At 43.5% G+C, this 16,669-nt stretch overlaps 1 protein-coding gene across 1 annotated transcript in view; it reads left to right on the forward strand.

The window, feature by feature from the left end:
- LOC131673749 (uncharacterized) overlaps nucleotides 1-16,561 on the forward strand; it is a 29,884-nt gene extending 13,323 nt beyond the window's left edge. Inside the window, exons 2-12 of the mRNA XM_058952004.1 lie at nucleotides 9,772-10,021; nucleotides 10,305-10,504; nucleotides 10,572-10,775; nucleotides 12,016-12,243; nucleotides 13,021-13,286; nucleotides 13,350-13,544; nucleotides 13,633-13,927; nucleotides 14,177-14,319; nucleotides 14,615-15,218; nucleotides 15,288-15,611; nucleotides 15,686-16,561. Of these exons, the coding sequence (XP_058807987.1) occupies nucleotides 9,772-10,021; nucleotides 10,305-10,504; nucleotides 10,572-10,775; nucleotides 12,016-12,243; nucleotides 13,021-13,286; nucleotides 13,350-13,544; nucleotides 13,633-13,927; nucleotides 14,177-14,319; nucleotides 14,615-15,218; nucleotides 15,288-15,611; nucleotides 15,686-16,035 (3,059 nt within the window). The 3' untranslated portion in view covers nucleotides 16,036-16,561. The remainder of the gene's footprint in view (nucleotides 1-9,771; nucleotides 10,022-10,304; nucleotides 10,505-10,571; nucleotides 10,776-12,015; nucleotides 12,244-13,020; nucleotides 13,287-13,349; nucleotides 13,545-13,632; nucleotides 13,928-14,176; nucleotides 14,320-14,614; nucleotides 15,219-15,287; nucleotides 15,612-15,685) is intronic.
- The last annotated feature ends 108 nt before the right edge of the window (nucleotides 16,562-16,669 follow it).

Consider the following 16,669-nt stretch of genomic DNA (forward strand, 5'->3'; position numbering starts at 1 on the left):
TTACTGATATAATTTGTGCTTCGAGCTTTAAAAAGGAGAATGAATTATATTCCCAAAACATCGACGTATGAGAAACAAATTTAATCAATAAATTGCTTAAAAGGATCCCTGGGTTGGAGAATTGTTTTTGCTAACTCGATGAATCCACCAATACTACTTAAATAGCAAAATTATGCGAGCAGCTCGGAAGAGCAAAAAACCCTAAGTAAAAAATTAACAGTGATGTTCAAGAGTGCAGCGTGTGCAATCTTATCGCAGTAGAGACAACAGTCAAATTCTCATTCGTTAAGCATTAATTAATAGTCGAAGGTCATGTAATCCTCTCATTCTATCTCTCTATCTTAAAAAACAGCGGATTTAAAAAGAGAAAGGTATTCATTTAATTCGTGTAACGAGAACATGTGTCGCAATGTAATGAAGAAATAATAATAAAGCAATGCCCTCTGATGCGATTGTAATTCAATTACAGCCAAATGTACCGGGACACTTTCGTCATACCCGTAGGCGGCGAAGAAAAAAAGGGAACACATCCGCTAAATGTACACGACGCTTAGCTAATAATATCTTCTTCAAGGGTAATCGAGGCTGCATGATTCGAGAAAATGTTCAATTTCGGTATGATACATTGTTGGGAAACTATTATTATCACACACATGCGCATACACATGCGAATGGAATTCGCTAATTCGCTTTCACAAATTTTTATTTGGAAAATTTTCGATCACTTTCATCCTGATTTTCCACACGCACATTCTTAATATCAATTTATAATAATATATTTTTTTTATTAAATGTCTCCTTTTCTAATAGTGTTAACGCAGGTACCTGTGCCGACCTTATTGATGGAATTTATTTTGGAAAATTTTAAAAAACATGCATACTTACACGAAATAATCTTGTTATATGATAAATAAAATTATTTCGCAACAAATGTATATCCAAGGGGTTTTTAGTCATTATAATTACGCATCTTATGACGATCAAATTAAATAATTAAAAACCCGCGTCAAAAGCCGATCAGCGCGCAATTTATGCTTCCAATATTTATTTCTCGTCGTATCGTTCCATTGACTGGTATAGGCGGTTTTCCTAATACACATCGCGCGTCGTCCGGAAAAAGGAAGACGATCCTCTTTCACGCCTCTCAAGGTGAGACTAGGCGTTCTTTTTATTTTTATTTTAACGATTAAAACGCTTGCCTCGTGTGAAGTGCCACTTGGCGAAAGATTGCACGCGGGTTCCGATCGTTTCCAGGCCGATTTGTCTGAACGACGGTTTATTAGGCACAGGCCGCACCTAAGGCCAGTCGAAAGGCTATCTTCCTTCGACGTACGTGTGTGTAATTTGGCGGATCAAATATTGACTCTTACGCGGCGTACGTCGCGTGGTTTTCACCTTGGATGTGACGCGCGCGGCCGGGTACATGGGGACCTTTTACCGTGTATTTTATATTTTTTACGAGTCGCGATTTCGATTTCGTAGAAAAGGTCAAGTGAGCGCTCGGAAAAAGTGAGAAAGTCGCGCGATTGATTCGCCTATAATGGACAGCGGATCGCAATCATACTCCAAAGTTATACCACGACGCTATTTGCTTTATGTTTTCGTTGCGGTCGCGAGAGCGCAAATGGAGAAAGTAAAATTCGTGCTTTCAGCGTCAGGAATGTGTACTCGGATGATTTACCGTTTTTTTTCTCTCTTTCTTCGATTAAAGTATGGTTTACGAGGCAATACGTTACAGGATTCCTCCTGTTTTTTTTTTTCTGGTATCGCAGCGATGTTACCGAACAACCGATGCGACTACCGCCAATTTCATTCTAAGCGCTGGGAAAATCGTGAGAGCGCGTGTATTCTCTTTTTTTCCTCTCTTTAGTTTCTCGATTATCGATCAATGCGTCGAACGGCTAACGATAACGATAAATAGAAAGCTTAAAAGAAAAATATCATTTTTCATAAGATTTTCTAAGAAGTAATAATATTGCATGTAGTTATCAGCGCTTTTTCACATTTTTGTCCACTTAACGATCATCTAGTTTCAAGTAAAAGCAATACATTTAGATCGGACAGAAGCTATGTTTCTTTCAAAATATAATAGTGACATTAATATAAATGATGCAGATGAACATCGATCCAACAACGAAACTCACTTCTCAAGTTTACGACGAGAAATTTGATTTTGCGATGGGTAGTGTACATTTAATTTTTTGCCGTATCGCAATCTCAAATTCTGCATCCTCTCGACTGAACACAGAGCGTCACGCTGACTTACAGTGTTCCCGTTTTTCCGTGATTGTCTCTCGGCATGTGTCCCACAATGCAAATTGACGTTTCTTCTGCCGAAAAAGGGGGGGGAGGGGGAGACGAACAAGGATCCACGAGGATGGCAAGAGCGCGGCGGCTCGTCGCGCGCCATTGACATCGATGGCAAGTGGAGTGTCGCGGAATCCGTCGGAGAACAGAATAGGAAACTGGGTCGCAGGTCATGGCGCCCGTAATTGGCTGTATTTTCTTTTTTTTATACGCGTAAATATGCCAAAAGTAGAGCGCCGCTGTGTTTTGACAAAGATGCTTATTAAGATTACGCGTTTTGGCGACAAGTAAGGTAAAACCGAGTTGTCGACGAAGAGGCGCACGGCTCTTTTTCTATTTTTGCTGAATGAGCTGCAGGTAAACGCTGCGAGATTTTCGAGAAATGTTAAATCATAGAGTTTCGTGATTCCGCGTTCTCACGACCCGGCGAAAAATTAATATATATATTTCTCGAGCGAGACAGTTTTAGGACGTGCACTTACGTACGTGTAACCCTTCGCGGCGAGATGTAGGCATCAGGATCGCGCAGTGTAGGCCGCATTCGGAGTCGAAATGACAGGGTTATTGAACTGAATGTTGCGACACGTTTCTACAGTATTTCGCAAGACAATAATTACCACGGGTAACTTCTGTTGCTGTTTTTTTTAAGGCTAATACTACACCTCTTCTCGGTTCTTTTTTTTCAAAAATAGAGCTTCACAATTAATGGCCCGCTGCGGTACGCGAGAATTACAGCTGCACAATGATGTTTATCGGTCTACCACTTTTGGTGCTTGCAATCGAACGTTAGCACGAACGCTTCCGTTGAGTGTTTTAATTGTGGTAGAGATTTTGCCATGAACATCTAACTTTTAATTTACATTGCCATCTAAACGCTGATGATAAATCTGGCGTGCAAGTTTTAATAAAGTAGTCAGCATAATTTGCAACAGTCACGCATAAGCGGAATCGTAATAATTTGAAAGAACAAGAGGGTATTCAAGGAATAAGAACGAAGTTTAATTATAATTGATTATCTTTATATGGAGCAAAAACGTTGATTAATGTCCACAATGCTTTGCATTGATCTGATGTTATACGACGCATGGCCGTTCCCAGATTCTGCGATATTTGGATTGGCCTTGTCTCTACGAAGCTTCTTCCAACAGACGCTTCTAACGAATAAATCCTGTTGAGAAATCAATCAAACGTTAGTCACAACAGAACAACTGTTGCTCGAGGTCAGTTGGCTGGCGTCGATCCAGCAAATGAAATCTAATCCTTACCATGAACGCTCCGCGGAATTTTTTCGACATAATACTGTAAATAACCGGATTTATAATGGAGGATAGCAAGCAGAAAATTCGAGCGTAAAACGGCAGCAACGAGAAGTACCAGTATTTCTCCTCGTGTAAATGCAAGAAGTGAATGTATATCCATCGCTGCATGCGAACTGGCGCCCAGCACAGAAAGAACGCCACGACTATCGCCACTGCGCGAACGTCAATGTTGATTTTATTGCAATGTCGATGCGAAGGCTGGGTTTCGAGCTTACCTAGCAGCTTTAGGGCCTTGTTAGTGGAGTCTGCGGCGTGAACGCGAATCTGCCTCCCATTGCACCTCATTCGAGCGGCCTCCAGAAGCTTTATCCCGATGAGTATGTGCATCACAGTTATGATGGTCATCGGCACAATGAAGAACACCATCGTCGAGATGTCCATGGGGTAAGGCGAGAGTTTGACGTTGAAAAAGCAGCTGCCAGTCTCGTCGCCGCTGTCGAGATCGTATCGGAAGAAGTCGGCCTGCCACGCCAGAGGTAGGGAGGACAGCAAGGCGACCACCCAGATGACGATTATCAGCTTTATCACTCTCGACACGTCCGACATCACGTAGGCCACGAAGGGATGGCAAACGGCGAGGTACCGTTCCACCGTGAACGCCGTGACGATCATGGTGGAAACCGAGGCTGACGTTTCGCCGGCCCAAGTCCGAAGCAAGCAGCCGGTGTCGCCGTTCGATACCTTCGAATAAGCAAGCATTGTTAATCTGCGCGCAGCGAGGTGCGCCGGCAAAGCTCACGCACTTGAGAGAAATGGAAGATTTGGTCGTACGCCTCGTCCGGGGCGCCGACGATCACGAGCAAAATGTCGGATATTGCCAAGTTGAGGATGTAGCAGCCGGTGGTCGTGCGCATGGACTTTCTGCATGAAATAACGAGACAGACAAGCACGTTGAACAGCAATCCAATCACGAAGATGCACGTGTAGACCGTGATAGTGACTCCTTCTTTCACGAACGGCGAGGCGAAGTCACTTATAAATACTCCTATTAGCCATGGGTCGTAAGTCGTATTCTCGGTTATACTGAGTAAGGTGGTGTTATTTTCAACGATATTGTACGTATCGCTCCACCTGTCCACGTTCGTCATCATTTCATTTGTTATAACCTAGTGATCCTAACAAACAGCTTCTCTCTTGGTATTATGTAATCCAACTCAATTGTTACAAAAAATGTTTGCTCGGTGATCTACTAGAGTAGAAAATCCAAGCACGCCTGAATCGCTGTATAATCTTTTATGTACTTTTCTCCGAGTCACTGATCTTGCGATCATCAGCGTCAAATGAAATTCCAAATTGCGACTTACATCAAGTATTCACGTTGACTTTTTGTGGCAATTTCCAAAAAAAGTAACACCAAAACATTTCACACCAATTGGTATTCATATTTTTTCTCTATATAAATTGAATCCGTCAGAAAGCATACAGAACTTTAATTTGCACGCGAAGCTATTAAAAACTAAGATTTTACAGAGCACTTCAATGTTGACTCGCGGATAAACTAGCGACTACTGAGCTATGATGACTTTTTGGAAGTTCTCGCAGTAAATTCTGCTACGTTCGAAGCTTACAAAAATAAATCGTGGGGGTCTGAGCGGGGGTGTCCCACAGACGTCAGAAAGAACAAATCGTAGTCCGAAATTAAAAATTGCCTAAATGGATCCTAGCAGAGGTGCTACACTAATTGTTTTACGCATAGCTTAATATTGGTCGGAATAGCGCTTTTCGTTAATACGAGGAAATTCTACTAAGAAACTGGTCGACCGGCTATGAATACTCGTACCGTGAAAGCATCACGGAATTTCTTAAGCACGATACTATATATAACTGGATTTATAATTGTCGATAGCACATGGAGGGAAGTTAAGTAGGGTCCCCAAAAATCGGAAGTGAAAGGTCAGATACTGGCAAGTTGAACAGACAGTAGCCGCTGGTTGTACGCGTAAATTTTTAACATGCAATATCAAAAATAGTCCAATCGTGATCCTATACATGTCAATAGCAGTCAGCACTTTGTCTCTATCTACGTTGAGTAATTGATTTTATAATTTTTAAGACCTGCAAACAAATCGTCACGCTACGAACTATTGGATGTATTCAGTTTTTCAGTGGCAACAATGCAGAAAGTATTAGATGCATTGTTTATGACCATCATTATTTACGATCAAAAGCAGTCTCTTTATTTACTTTATGGAGAAATTAATATGCATTGCTGATGACTCTACCGAATACGAATCAAATAAGTTAAGCAGCTCTTTAAGAGATTGATAAAATGATAGATTTCTAAACTACTTTTATTCGTATACGAAAAGATTTTAATCACTTACTATATCATGGCACCTATATACAAATAAAAATTCAACGTAGTCCTTAATCACTAAATAACCTTTTCAATTTACTTCATCAACGTTTGGCTGCCATTGATCTCAATATTGGAGGAATGCGTCTAGTAAAGAATTTCAGCATTTCTTCCCAGTAGGAAAAAAAATCTAAATTATGTAGCAATCCAGTTGGTTACTTTTTTCTACAAGGTTGTCAATTTTTTTTACTGTCCGGACAGTAATATTCTACACCAATCCCCAGCAACTACGGCACTCTGTTGGCTTTTTGAAAGTCCTCATTGTAAATTCTGTTGTATTCGGGGCTTATAAAAATTCACCGGTCTGAGCGAAAATATTCCACAATAATGTCAAAAAGATAAGAATGTAGTCTGAAATTGAAAAATTATAAAAATAAATTAGACTAACAATTCTGCAATAATTGCTGTTTGTGAATATAAAATTCGGCAATTGTGAGATTATAATGAACGGTACGTTGATTGCTTTGAGCCAATGGCTCTTTTACACTCCGATCTAATATGGCCGATTTACAATAATACGGAACGAACGCTGGTCATTAATATTTAAATCAGCTGTACAATTCGCTTAAAGACTATTTTATTGGTCATATTATCGCCTAAACGCTTGTTATACATTTGCGGCTGTGAACTTTTGGATACGTTTCCTGTGGGGGATCTTACAAAATGATTTTAAATATCAAATATTTCATTTGAAATATTGCTTGGAAAATAGAAAGTCCATTATTATATTTACTTCAAATGCATTGCGAAATTTACTTGACATGATGTCGAAGATCAAAGGGTTCATGAAAGCAGACAGTAAGGCTAGACCGATACTGCATAAGTATACATAATAGCAAGTGAACTTCGACGTCGTAATTGATACAGTTAAAATAAGTTGCTAGCAATTGGCACCCAACACAGGCAAAGCGTTATGTTTAGTTATTTACGTTTTGTTAATTTTGTTATACGTATCTGAAATTTGAACGCTCGACTCGCCTAATCTCCTCCAAGTTTTCTTCGCGCTTGTCGCCATCTGTGAGGACGCTTTATTGCACTGGAGTCTTCTGCTCTGCTAATTTTCGACACCATCAAATTAAGCAGAATATATGCACTACAATCAGACCGTAGGGAATGGCTTTCTTTTTGAATTTGCAATGAGTTGTCTCGGGTTCAGTGACCAAACTGCCAGGTAAGACAAACTTGAGAGAGAAGGGATGATTTCGACATTATGCAATAACAAATGTCGAAACAACTGCTCGACCGTAAATGCTGTAATCGTCAGCGCTGACGCGCTCATTGTTATTTTCCGAATTGCTTATCAAGCAAGCGACACCCGTGGAAAAGAATTGACGAACTATTGATAAATAAATTAATGCATGCGAAAGGGAAAGGCAGATTTTAAGAAAGAAGAAAAAGGAAACATTAATTTGGCAGAATCGGTGACTAGTTTTATTTGCGATGCGATACCAAAAATCAAAAGGATCAGATCCGACATCGACAGATTGAACAAGTAACAATTGGTCGTCGTGTGCATAGATTTGTTGCATAGAATCACGTAATAAATAGGTCGGTTGCTTATCACAGCGATCACGAAGATCAGTATATATAAACGATGATAACGAAGTTGCGCAACGATACTGGTAAGCAATCTTAGCCGTGATAAACAATTAATGTCTCGTTCGATGCTTGGTGATTATCATCCATGACGCTGTGTGCGAAGCATTTGGTTCGTGATTGCCGCGATGAATTGCTCGCCAGTCACGAGGACATTGCCCGGTGATGTGGTAAGGATCGCCAAGACAATTCGAAATCAAGCGATTTGAGCGTTGTCGCGTGGCATGCATATCGCATAACTTGGAAGGTCTTTTAGAGCGTCAACTGCCCCTATCACGCGAAGATGAAGCCTACTGAATTTGTAGCCATTGAGGCGCAGCGACGACTAACTTGGTATTTTTAAAAGTACATTGTACCGTTGTATTTAAAAATAAACGTCAAGTCCGAAGCTCGCCACGCGAGGAGAAAGAAGCTTTTTCAACGGCACGACGGAGTAGACGATCTTTCTTCTCTCTCTCGCTACGTAACTGACGCAGATTCGTTTTCCCTAGGACTACCCGTATCCTTTACGCAATCGTAACGAAAACTTCGCGTCGCCTTTCTGAAAACGTCAGCTCGAGTCGGGCCGTTCATCAAGGCGCGCCAATCGTTCGGACCTTTTCTTCGCAACGGAGTGTCTCCGATGGGAAATTATCGCGAATTTTCCCAATTTTTCATCGAACCGCTCGGCGCAAACGTTTCTCCCACGCTTGCGCAAAGCCGTAATCACAGCAGCGGCTACTCGCATCCGCCGAAGAGACGAGAAACGCGCTGGCCGCCGTCGCGCTTGCGTAACGCGCGGAGCCGTTTTCGGGGGCGCATAGAAATCGAGATTGGATAACGGTCGGCGCGGCCTGCTCCCCGCCTCCTCTTATTTCTCTTTACCGTCCACTGCTGCAATGCGATCGCTCGGCGTGGCCCCGTTTGGCTGTGTCTTTCTCCTTTATTTGTTCTCGTTTGCATGCGCGCTGCGTATCGATCGGCACGCGCGCCGCTTTAGCTCCGCGCCTTTGATTTTCTCGCTTTCCTTTTCACTTTTGACGATTCTGACAGAGGCGCTCGCGATATCCATCAATGAAAATCAACTTTCTCTCGGGCTGCGCGTACACGCGTACATCTGTTTTTCGAACGATCACTGTCGATCGTAATACTTGCCGTAATGCCGAGCGCGAACGTTGCCGGCTATATCTGTACGCTCGCCAGATCCTAAGCGCAATTTGCCTGCCGCGGCAATCGAGCACACCCACGATTCTGCAATGGAGTCAGTCGCCTCGTTAACTCGGGAGTCCAGCAAGAAAGTGATAAATAATAGCGCAAGTCTGTGTAACGGTCTCACCATCGTGTTAGTCGAGTCGCGAGCGGGGGCTCCGAGTTTGGATTTGGATGCGCACAATCGGTCAGTCGGCCAGTAAGCGACAGAGGTCATCCTCCGTGCGCGATGCCCGTAACGGGGGTCGTTTGCCGTTATAAAGGCCCCGAAGGCGCCAGAGTCGGAGTCTTCGATGAGCATGTATGTTCATTGTTTCGGTTGCGATGTCCCCGTGTATTAACGCGAACCGTTCGGAGGAGCTTGTGCGCGTGGCACGGCGACGAATCACCTGACGCCGCGAGATTTCTTACGAACACTCTCAATTAATTTTCATCGTGATTTGTCTTAGATTTTTTCCGCGTTACAGACTGTTCTACATCTGTATTTCTATCATTTAAAGCTAATCGACGGGCGCGATACATCGTCACGTCGATGTTTATCTGGTAAATCAATATCGTTACTTTGCTTGCAATGTTTCGTAATTGAACTTGGACGCGAGCACTGCATTTAATTTTATTTTGTCCGGTTTGCAAATGAAAAATTTTCGCCGTGGCATTTCACCGAAGAAAAAAGTACAATGAAATAACATTGCGCTGTTGTGTCATGATCAAGCCATGCGTTACGATCTTTTGAACCACTTCAGATTGTACATTAAGATAGATGCGGACAGATATAATACATTGCGGCTTTGTTTCGCTTTTGGCGAAAAAGCAAAGGACGCGTGAGAAAACTTTGAGATTCAGCTCGACGACGAAGATTAATGCTTCGTTGCACAATGTAGAAATAAAGAATTTGAAAAATGAATAGAAAGAAATGAAAATTACGATGCTTGACGAAACGTTCGACGAATTTATTTGACTATGAAACATAACGTTAAAACTTTCCCTTTGTTTTTATAATTGCAGTAAACAATGCCGAGGCGACGACGGGCTCTCTCAGGCAATTGGAGTCACTGGACGAGCGTAACGACGCATTGATATTCCGCTCGGTAGTGCAGTCGATGAGCGAATGGGAAGAGAAGCGCGCAAGACACGGCCATCGCGTTAAACGCGAAATATCGCGGGTTTGCTACGAAGATGTCGGCTGTTTCGAGGACACGGGACCATTCAGTTATCTGGAGATGTTGCCGTCGCCGCCCAAGGAGGTCGGCACAAGGTGCGTTGCGGGAAAATCGGGGATTTCGGGGGCTAACTGTATATCCAAGACTAAGCTGGATTTCTCGCGAAGCCGAGCCGCGGCGGGTAATTCATTCCGCACGGGTCGCAGCGTCTCTCCATTTCGTTTCTCAATCGAGAGCCAAGCTCGCGCGGTCGGCGCTTTCGAGGGTAGACCGACTGCCTGCCGCTGCACTTTCGCGCTGATTTATCGCTCGCGCTCGATGTCTTTACAGCCTGACCGTGGATTAGAAATTCGTCTCACCCTCGTTTCGTCTTCGCAGATTTTTCGTCTACGGCAGCAGAAAAGCGCGCTCGATTCCCATGGAAGTGCCCGCCGACGAGATCGGCAGCATGGCGAGCAACGCGATCGATCCGGAATTGCCGACCAAGATTCTCGTGCACGGCTTCGGCTCGAGCTGCGATCAAGTCTGGGTGTACGAGATCCGCGCTGCCCTCAGGTCCGTCATGGAGTGCAACATAGGTAAGAGCGCGCGCCGCGGAGTTCACATTTCGATGACGCGCACTTACCGCCCCGTTGCGCCCGGCAGTTTGCGTGGACTGGGGTCCAGGCTCGGCCGTGCCCAACTACGTGCGAGCTGCGGCGAACGCGCGGCTGGTCGGTCGTCAACTTGCCAAACTCGTGCGTAGCCTGGACGTGCCCGTCGACAAAATTCATCTCATTGGATTTAGCCTCGGCGCTCACGTGGCTGGCTTTGCCGGTGCGGAACTTGGCAATGTGTCCAGGATCACCGGTAAGTTCGTGACCAAACAGTTTTGTATACGTATTAAAAAACTGATGTTTTTTTTTTGTATAAGCTTTCTTCTTTAACTCAAGAAAATTATTTCACCACGTAAGCACGCGTAAAACTGTTTGTCAAAGAAACATAAATGTGGATTCGAGTATAGTTACATAAAATGTCTATTTCTGTCTGTTACTGCTGTACTTGACCGATGACATTCGCTCGCGAGAACGACGTTTTTACGTAAAAATTTTTCTTTGTCATAACGTACGCGTCATGTAATTACTCATTCCGCGGCTCCATTTATCGCCGGAGCATAAAGCGCGAAGCCATCTCCATGCAAATTCTGCCGTTTCTATGACTTGTGGTGAATGATGTGCATAAATTTCAGATGCATACAGTCGACTTTTCATTAGCTGAATCGACTTCCCGGGCATAACTGTTTTCTCTTGATAGAATGCTTGGTCACGTGGAAAGCTTTTACGCGTAAGAATTTCATCTTTACTACGGCATTAAGATCAAATCAGCTTGCTCAACGGCAGATAATTTTCGCAAGCCATAAAATCAAACTACTATAATACAATAACACAAGTCACGATTACTTCCGGCCATTTAGTCATGAAAAAATCGCGCACGCGCGTCTCATCATCTGCAGTTAAATTAAACTTTTTCGAAAGTGGCCGCACGCTTCCTCGAAAAGAAAAAGAAAAATCACTGGTGAAAACTCTCGTTGCGATTTTTTCTTTTTTTTTTAATTCTCAGTCTCGTAAATTCATACGTGGCACGTGCGCTAGTTCATTCAACCGATTCTACTTCCGACTCCGATGCGCGCGGCTATATTTTATGATTGTTATTAATGACTTATCCCACGCGAAAGTTGGGGTGATACCAAGTGCAAATCGAGTTTATTAACCGGTTGCGTGAGTCCGCAAGGTCGACCATGTTGTGCGTTTTGAAATATATTTCAATCGATCTTATTCCAGAGAAAGAGTGAGAGAGAGAGAGAGAAAGGCAGGCGAATGATACTAATTGAGGCTTGAAAATTGAGTTCTTCATTAGTACACGAGTTTTAACGATGCTGCCGTATGTACGCATATACATATACTTTCACTTGCCGGCGCGCGAAGTGCTCGCTTGGAAAAACACCGCACGCGCGTTAAAAGTAAAAGCTTCGACGTCGACGAGGTCACCTCGGTCTCTCGATGTTTATTTAAAAAAAAAGTACGTACACACGCAAACACTTCTCTCGCAGGTTTGGACCCAGCGGGTCCATTATTCGAAGCACAAGATCCACGTGCGCGTCTCGACGAGACAGACGCGCAGTTCGTCGACGTCATTCACAGCAATGGCGAGCAACTAATTCTCGGCGGACTTGGCTCTTGGCAACCAATGGGCGACGTTGACTTTTATCCGAACGGTGGTAGAATGCAAACAGGTTGCTCCAACATTTTCCTCGGTGCCGTCAGTGATATCATTTGGTGTAAGTTGAAACCTTGAAAATTACACATTTCCCATGGATAGAAAAATGCATGCGTTACTCAACGACAGCTGCCGCATTCGATACGCCTGGTATGCATAGGAGTTACCTAATTTCAAATTCAATTATCGGGATAATTCATCCGATCGGCAGCATTACCCAATACGATGCATTGCGCGCGTAAATCGCCCGGCGATCACTTTCACGCGCAACATTGCGAGATCGATATGTGTCGCGAGCCGAGTCGAGTCGATTAGAAAGCAGCGTATGTACTCCTGTGCGGCAGCTTTTACTCAAACTCCCACATGTGGCTTTTTGAAAGTAGGTCGTACTTTGTGCTGTGGCTTCTTTTGCATGATATGATAGATTCTTTTTTTTCTGTTTCTCTTTTGATCGTTATTTATGAATATTTCGGTCGACTTATGAGATGTTGTTTTTTCTTTTTTTTTTTTTTTTTTGAATGATGGGTGACTGCATTTTTGTGCAATTCGCGATAATTATTATGATGACTTGCGCTGAAGTTTTTTTTCAGGTCGGATCTCGGTGAAATTTAATTTGTGAGCGTGACGTATAAAAATCGATTTCGAAATCGCTTTAACATTTTGAATGATAAATGTTTATCGCGAATATTGACCTCGAACGACAAAAATAAAAAAAAGTAAAAATTCATATTTCGATTACCGCTAATTTCCAATATAAATCCATTAGTCAGACCACGCTAAAGAGAGTGACAGAAAGTCGAAATATACTCGTATTAGTTCCGTAAATTCCATTGTGCAGCCAATCCAGTGGAAGGTCGTTCTCTGTGCAACCATCGACGTGCGTACAAGTTGTTCACCGACTCGGTGAGTCCAAAGTGTCGATTTCCCGCGTTCCCGTGCGAGAAAGGCTACGACGGACTGCTGAAAGGCGATTGTTTCCCGTGCGGTACTCATGCCGATCAGCCTTGCGGTGATATGGGATTCTACAGTGATCAGTCGCAGGCGAGAGGCCAGTTGTATCTGTTGACGAGGGACGAGGAACCGTTTTGTGCTCACCAGTATCAGGTACGTTTGTTGTCATCTCCTTTGTATCGACGGTCAGATCTGATCGTCGTCTCTCTTCGGCAGATCAAGCTGTACAATAGTAAGCACGAGAGGCCGGTGAAGAGTTACGGCAAGCTACAGGTGACTCTGCTATCGGATGGCTCGATGAACGAGACCTTCACAATGACAAAGAAAGACGACGAGGAGCTACTAGTCGGTAAAACTCTTCAGAAAATTGTCGTGCCTCATCCGGCTCTCTCGAATCTAGATGCCATAGAGGTGAGAGCGTTATATTCTAAATATAAGTTCATTGTTGTAATGTGCCTCATCGAAAGCAAACTTACAACTGTCAAAAATCTTGCCACAGATAAAGTACACTGCATACAGCGGTTGGATCTCATCAGGTCTGGTAAGCTGGTCGGTCGACAAAGTCTCGATAACGGACAGCTACGGAGCCATACAATCGGTGTGCCGCCGAGGTCTCGTGCTCGAGTCTGGTAAAGCAAATTATTTGCCTCTGTATCGAGGTGACTGTAGCGTGCCACCCGAGCAGAATGACAAGGACAATGGTAATAGTACTAGACAGGACGTACCTATCAAAGAAGAGAATAAGAAGGGTATTGGGCCGTTTATGAAAGAACACAATTATGATAGGAATGCAGGTAGAAAATACACTCTTGTTATACTCTTTTGATGCTTCGAATGCGTGTGGTTTCAGATTTTAGGAAATATTATCATTTATTTTTACATACTTACTTCGTCAGAAAAGCTTTGCTCGTCAATGCCAGAACGTGCAGATAGTAAATATAAATCTTTGAAATTAATGTATAAAAATTTCATGATATGCCTAAAATCTCAAGATTGATTGCCAGTCGCAGCAATGTTCATCAATCATGGACTTACTTTTTCAGGAAAAGACGGTTTCACAAATGAAGTGCCACAAAAAGGTCTAGGACCATTTACCAAGGAGCAGAGCATTAAAATAGCCGATGAGCAAGCCAAATTAGCAACTGCGAAGAAAGACTTCACCGACAAATTCATCAAAGTCCATCCGGTTGGTACACGATTCTGCGACTGAAAAGAAAACCAATTTTTTTTTTCGCAACGTTCTTCTTCGAAAGACAGATTTGATTAGCGCGCGCGCGCAGAGGTGCCAATTGCCGGCACCTTTTTCTTCAAGTTTCATTTACAAAGAGTCGAGCGTCTGAGGTAGAATCGGCATTATCTCCGCAGAGAAGTTACATAAATCGATATTTGCGCGCAGTGCTCCCGTTTTCCTTGACGCGAATATACGACAGCTGTAAATTAAATAATTTGCCACTAAGTCGCGAAATCATCCCTTCTTACAGAGCGCACCGAGTCCCTGGAGTCTCGCCGAGCTGAGCAACGACGGCAACTCGAACTCAGTGGAGAGCAACAACATCGGTGAATTCGCCGAGCGTGGCCGAGGTTTCTCGGGCGTTACTCTAGCTCGGCCCGTCACAATCGACCACGCTCCAGCCGTCACCTCATCGTCGTCGTCGTCGTCGTCGTCGTTGTTGACGTTGTCGTCGTCGACGTCGTCACCGTCGCTGTCATCGTCGTCGTCGCTGTCGTCGTCGTCTGATCAATCGACGACGAAGGAAGAGATCATTCACTCGACGTCGAGTAAAAAGGAGAGCGCGCGTTCACTGAGGCTACCGGAGATAACGGAACCGGTGTTGAGGCCGAGGAGCACCAGGAATGACAATGCCAAAAGCATACCGATGGAGGACAGGAAGCACGAGCTCATGGAGGAGTCGCCAACGTCGAATCGCGGATTCACCGTGCAATTCTTACCCGAGAGATTGGCCGGAATTTTGGCGCAGGCCGAGAGATACGCCCGACAAACTTTGTTGCCGCTGATCTCGCAGTACACGCCGAGTTTCATGGGCGGCGGTAGGTCTGACAGACCAAAATATTTTCCGCCTCTAGGTTGGTTCGTCTTTTTTCGCGCCAAATTATTCAACATTGCCGGTTTCAAAATGTGATTTGGCGTTTTAGGTAACTTCTTTGGATTGAAAGATGACAATGAAACCGGCAAGAAACTTGGTGACAGCAACGACAGTCGGACCAAGTATTACATCGAATTCGAAGAGCCAACTTTGACAACGACAACGACGACGACAATGACAATGACGACGACCACGACGACAACAACGACGACGGCGACGACGATGCGTCCGGCGAGTGAAGCTCAGCGTGATAGTTCAACCTCTACATTGAGTAGCGTCGCCAAAGGTACAATCAAAAGCGATTGGGTACCACTTACCGTCAGAGCTTTGCCGAGCGAGCAGAGTAGAAAGGATAAGTCTTTCGATGTTGATGGTCGGTCAAGTTTCACACGCGCGTTCGTAATACCTTTTGCATTTGCTTAGTAACTTTTAAAAATTGCATTTCAGTGCCCGGTGAATGGTTGAACGAAGGCGGTAGCAGTTGGTCGCCAAAAGCCAACGACAGCGAGCCAGCGGTGACGGAGACCAAGATAGACGACTGGGTGCCTCTGATACCCGTTGAGTCCGCTGGCAACTCGTCGGAAAGCGAGCAAAAGAAATTCATACCCTTGGTGGACTTCGCGTCGAAGGATGATACTGCCACGAAAGAGCTAGACGAGGAAAACGTAGCTCAAGCAAGATCGATTGTCTTTCCTTACGTATACGAAAGGAAGAACGATCCAAGAACGAGGTATATTCCTTTAATTCCAGAAGAGGATCTTGGACTCCGAGCAGTGAACAAGGAGAGAAAGCGGTGATGAAGTGCATGAACGCATAAAAATTGTGCAAGAGTGTGCAAGTGGACCGATATAATATAACGTTGCTCTTCTTATTTTTCAAGGGGACCACGAGTGTATTTTTTACATCATTTATTTATATGTTTCTAAATTATTTATAATCGTTACTCTTCCTCTCTCTCTTTCTCCTTTATCGCGCGAAATTGCAGTTTTCTTTTTCGATCCGTCCGCATTTGAAAAAGAGTTTATTTTTTCATTCTGTCGTTGTTTGATAAATTAAAGAAGCTCTTGCGTAACGGTCGTTAAGACATGTAAATAATTTACGAGGATTATCGAGCTGATATTCCGCCATGGCTTTATATACCACGGATTTGCTTCATCTAAGCGTACATCGTAGTGTTTTAAAAATTGCTTATGTATTTCAAAGTATTTATACAATGATATGATTCTGAGGGCAGATCTATTTGACATTATTGCGATCTCTATTGAAATTTACGTGAAACAGCCTGTTATGATACGATTATTTCTGATATTTTTTTAAATAAAATCTTGTGAAATTGACATGCATTTACTTATTTCTTTGAATGGATGTTTAATTGGGTAGTGTAAGTGAAATGATACTCACAATTATATTTTTGTAAAAATTACAAGCCCT

This window comes from Phymastichus coffea, unplaced genomic scaffold, assembly GCF_024137745.1.
Source record: "Phymastichus coffea isolate CEN01 unplaced genomic scaffold, Cenicafe_Pcof_1.1 PCOF00193, whole genome shotgun sequence".
Lineage (NCBI taxonomy): Eukaryota > Metazoa > Arthropoda > Insecta > Hymenoptera > Eulophidae > Phymastichus > Phymastichus coffea.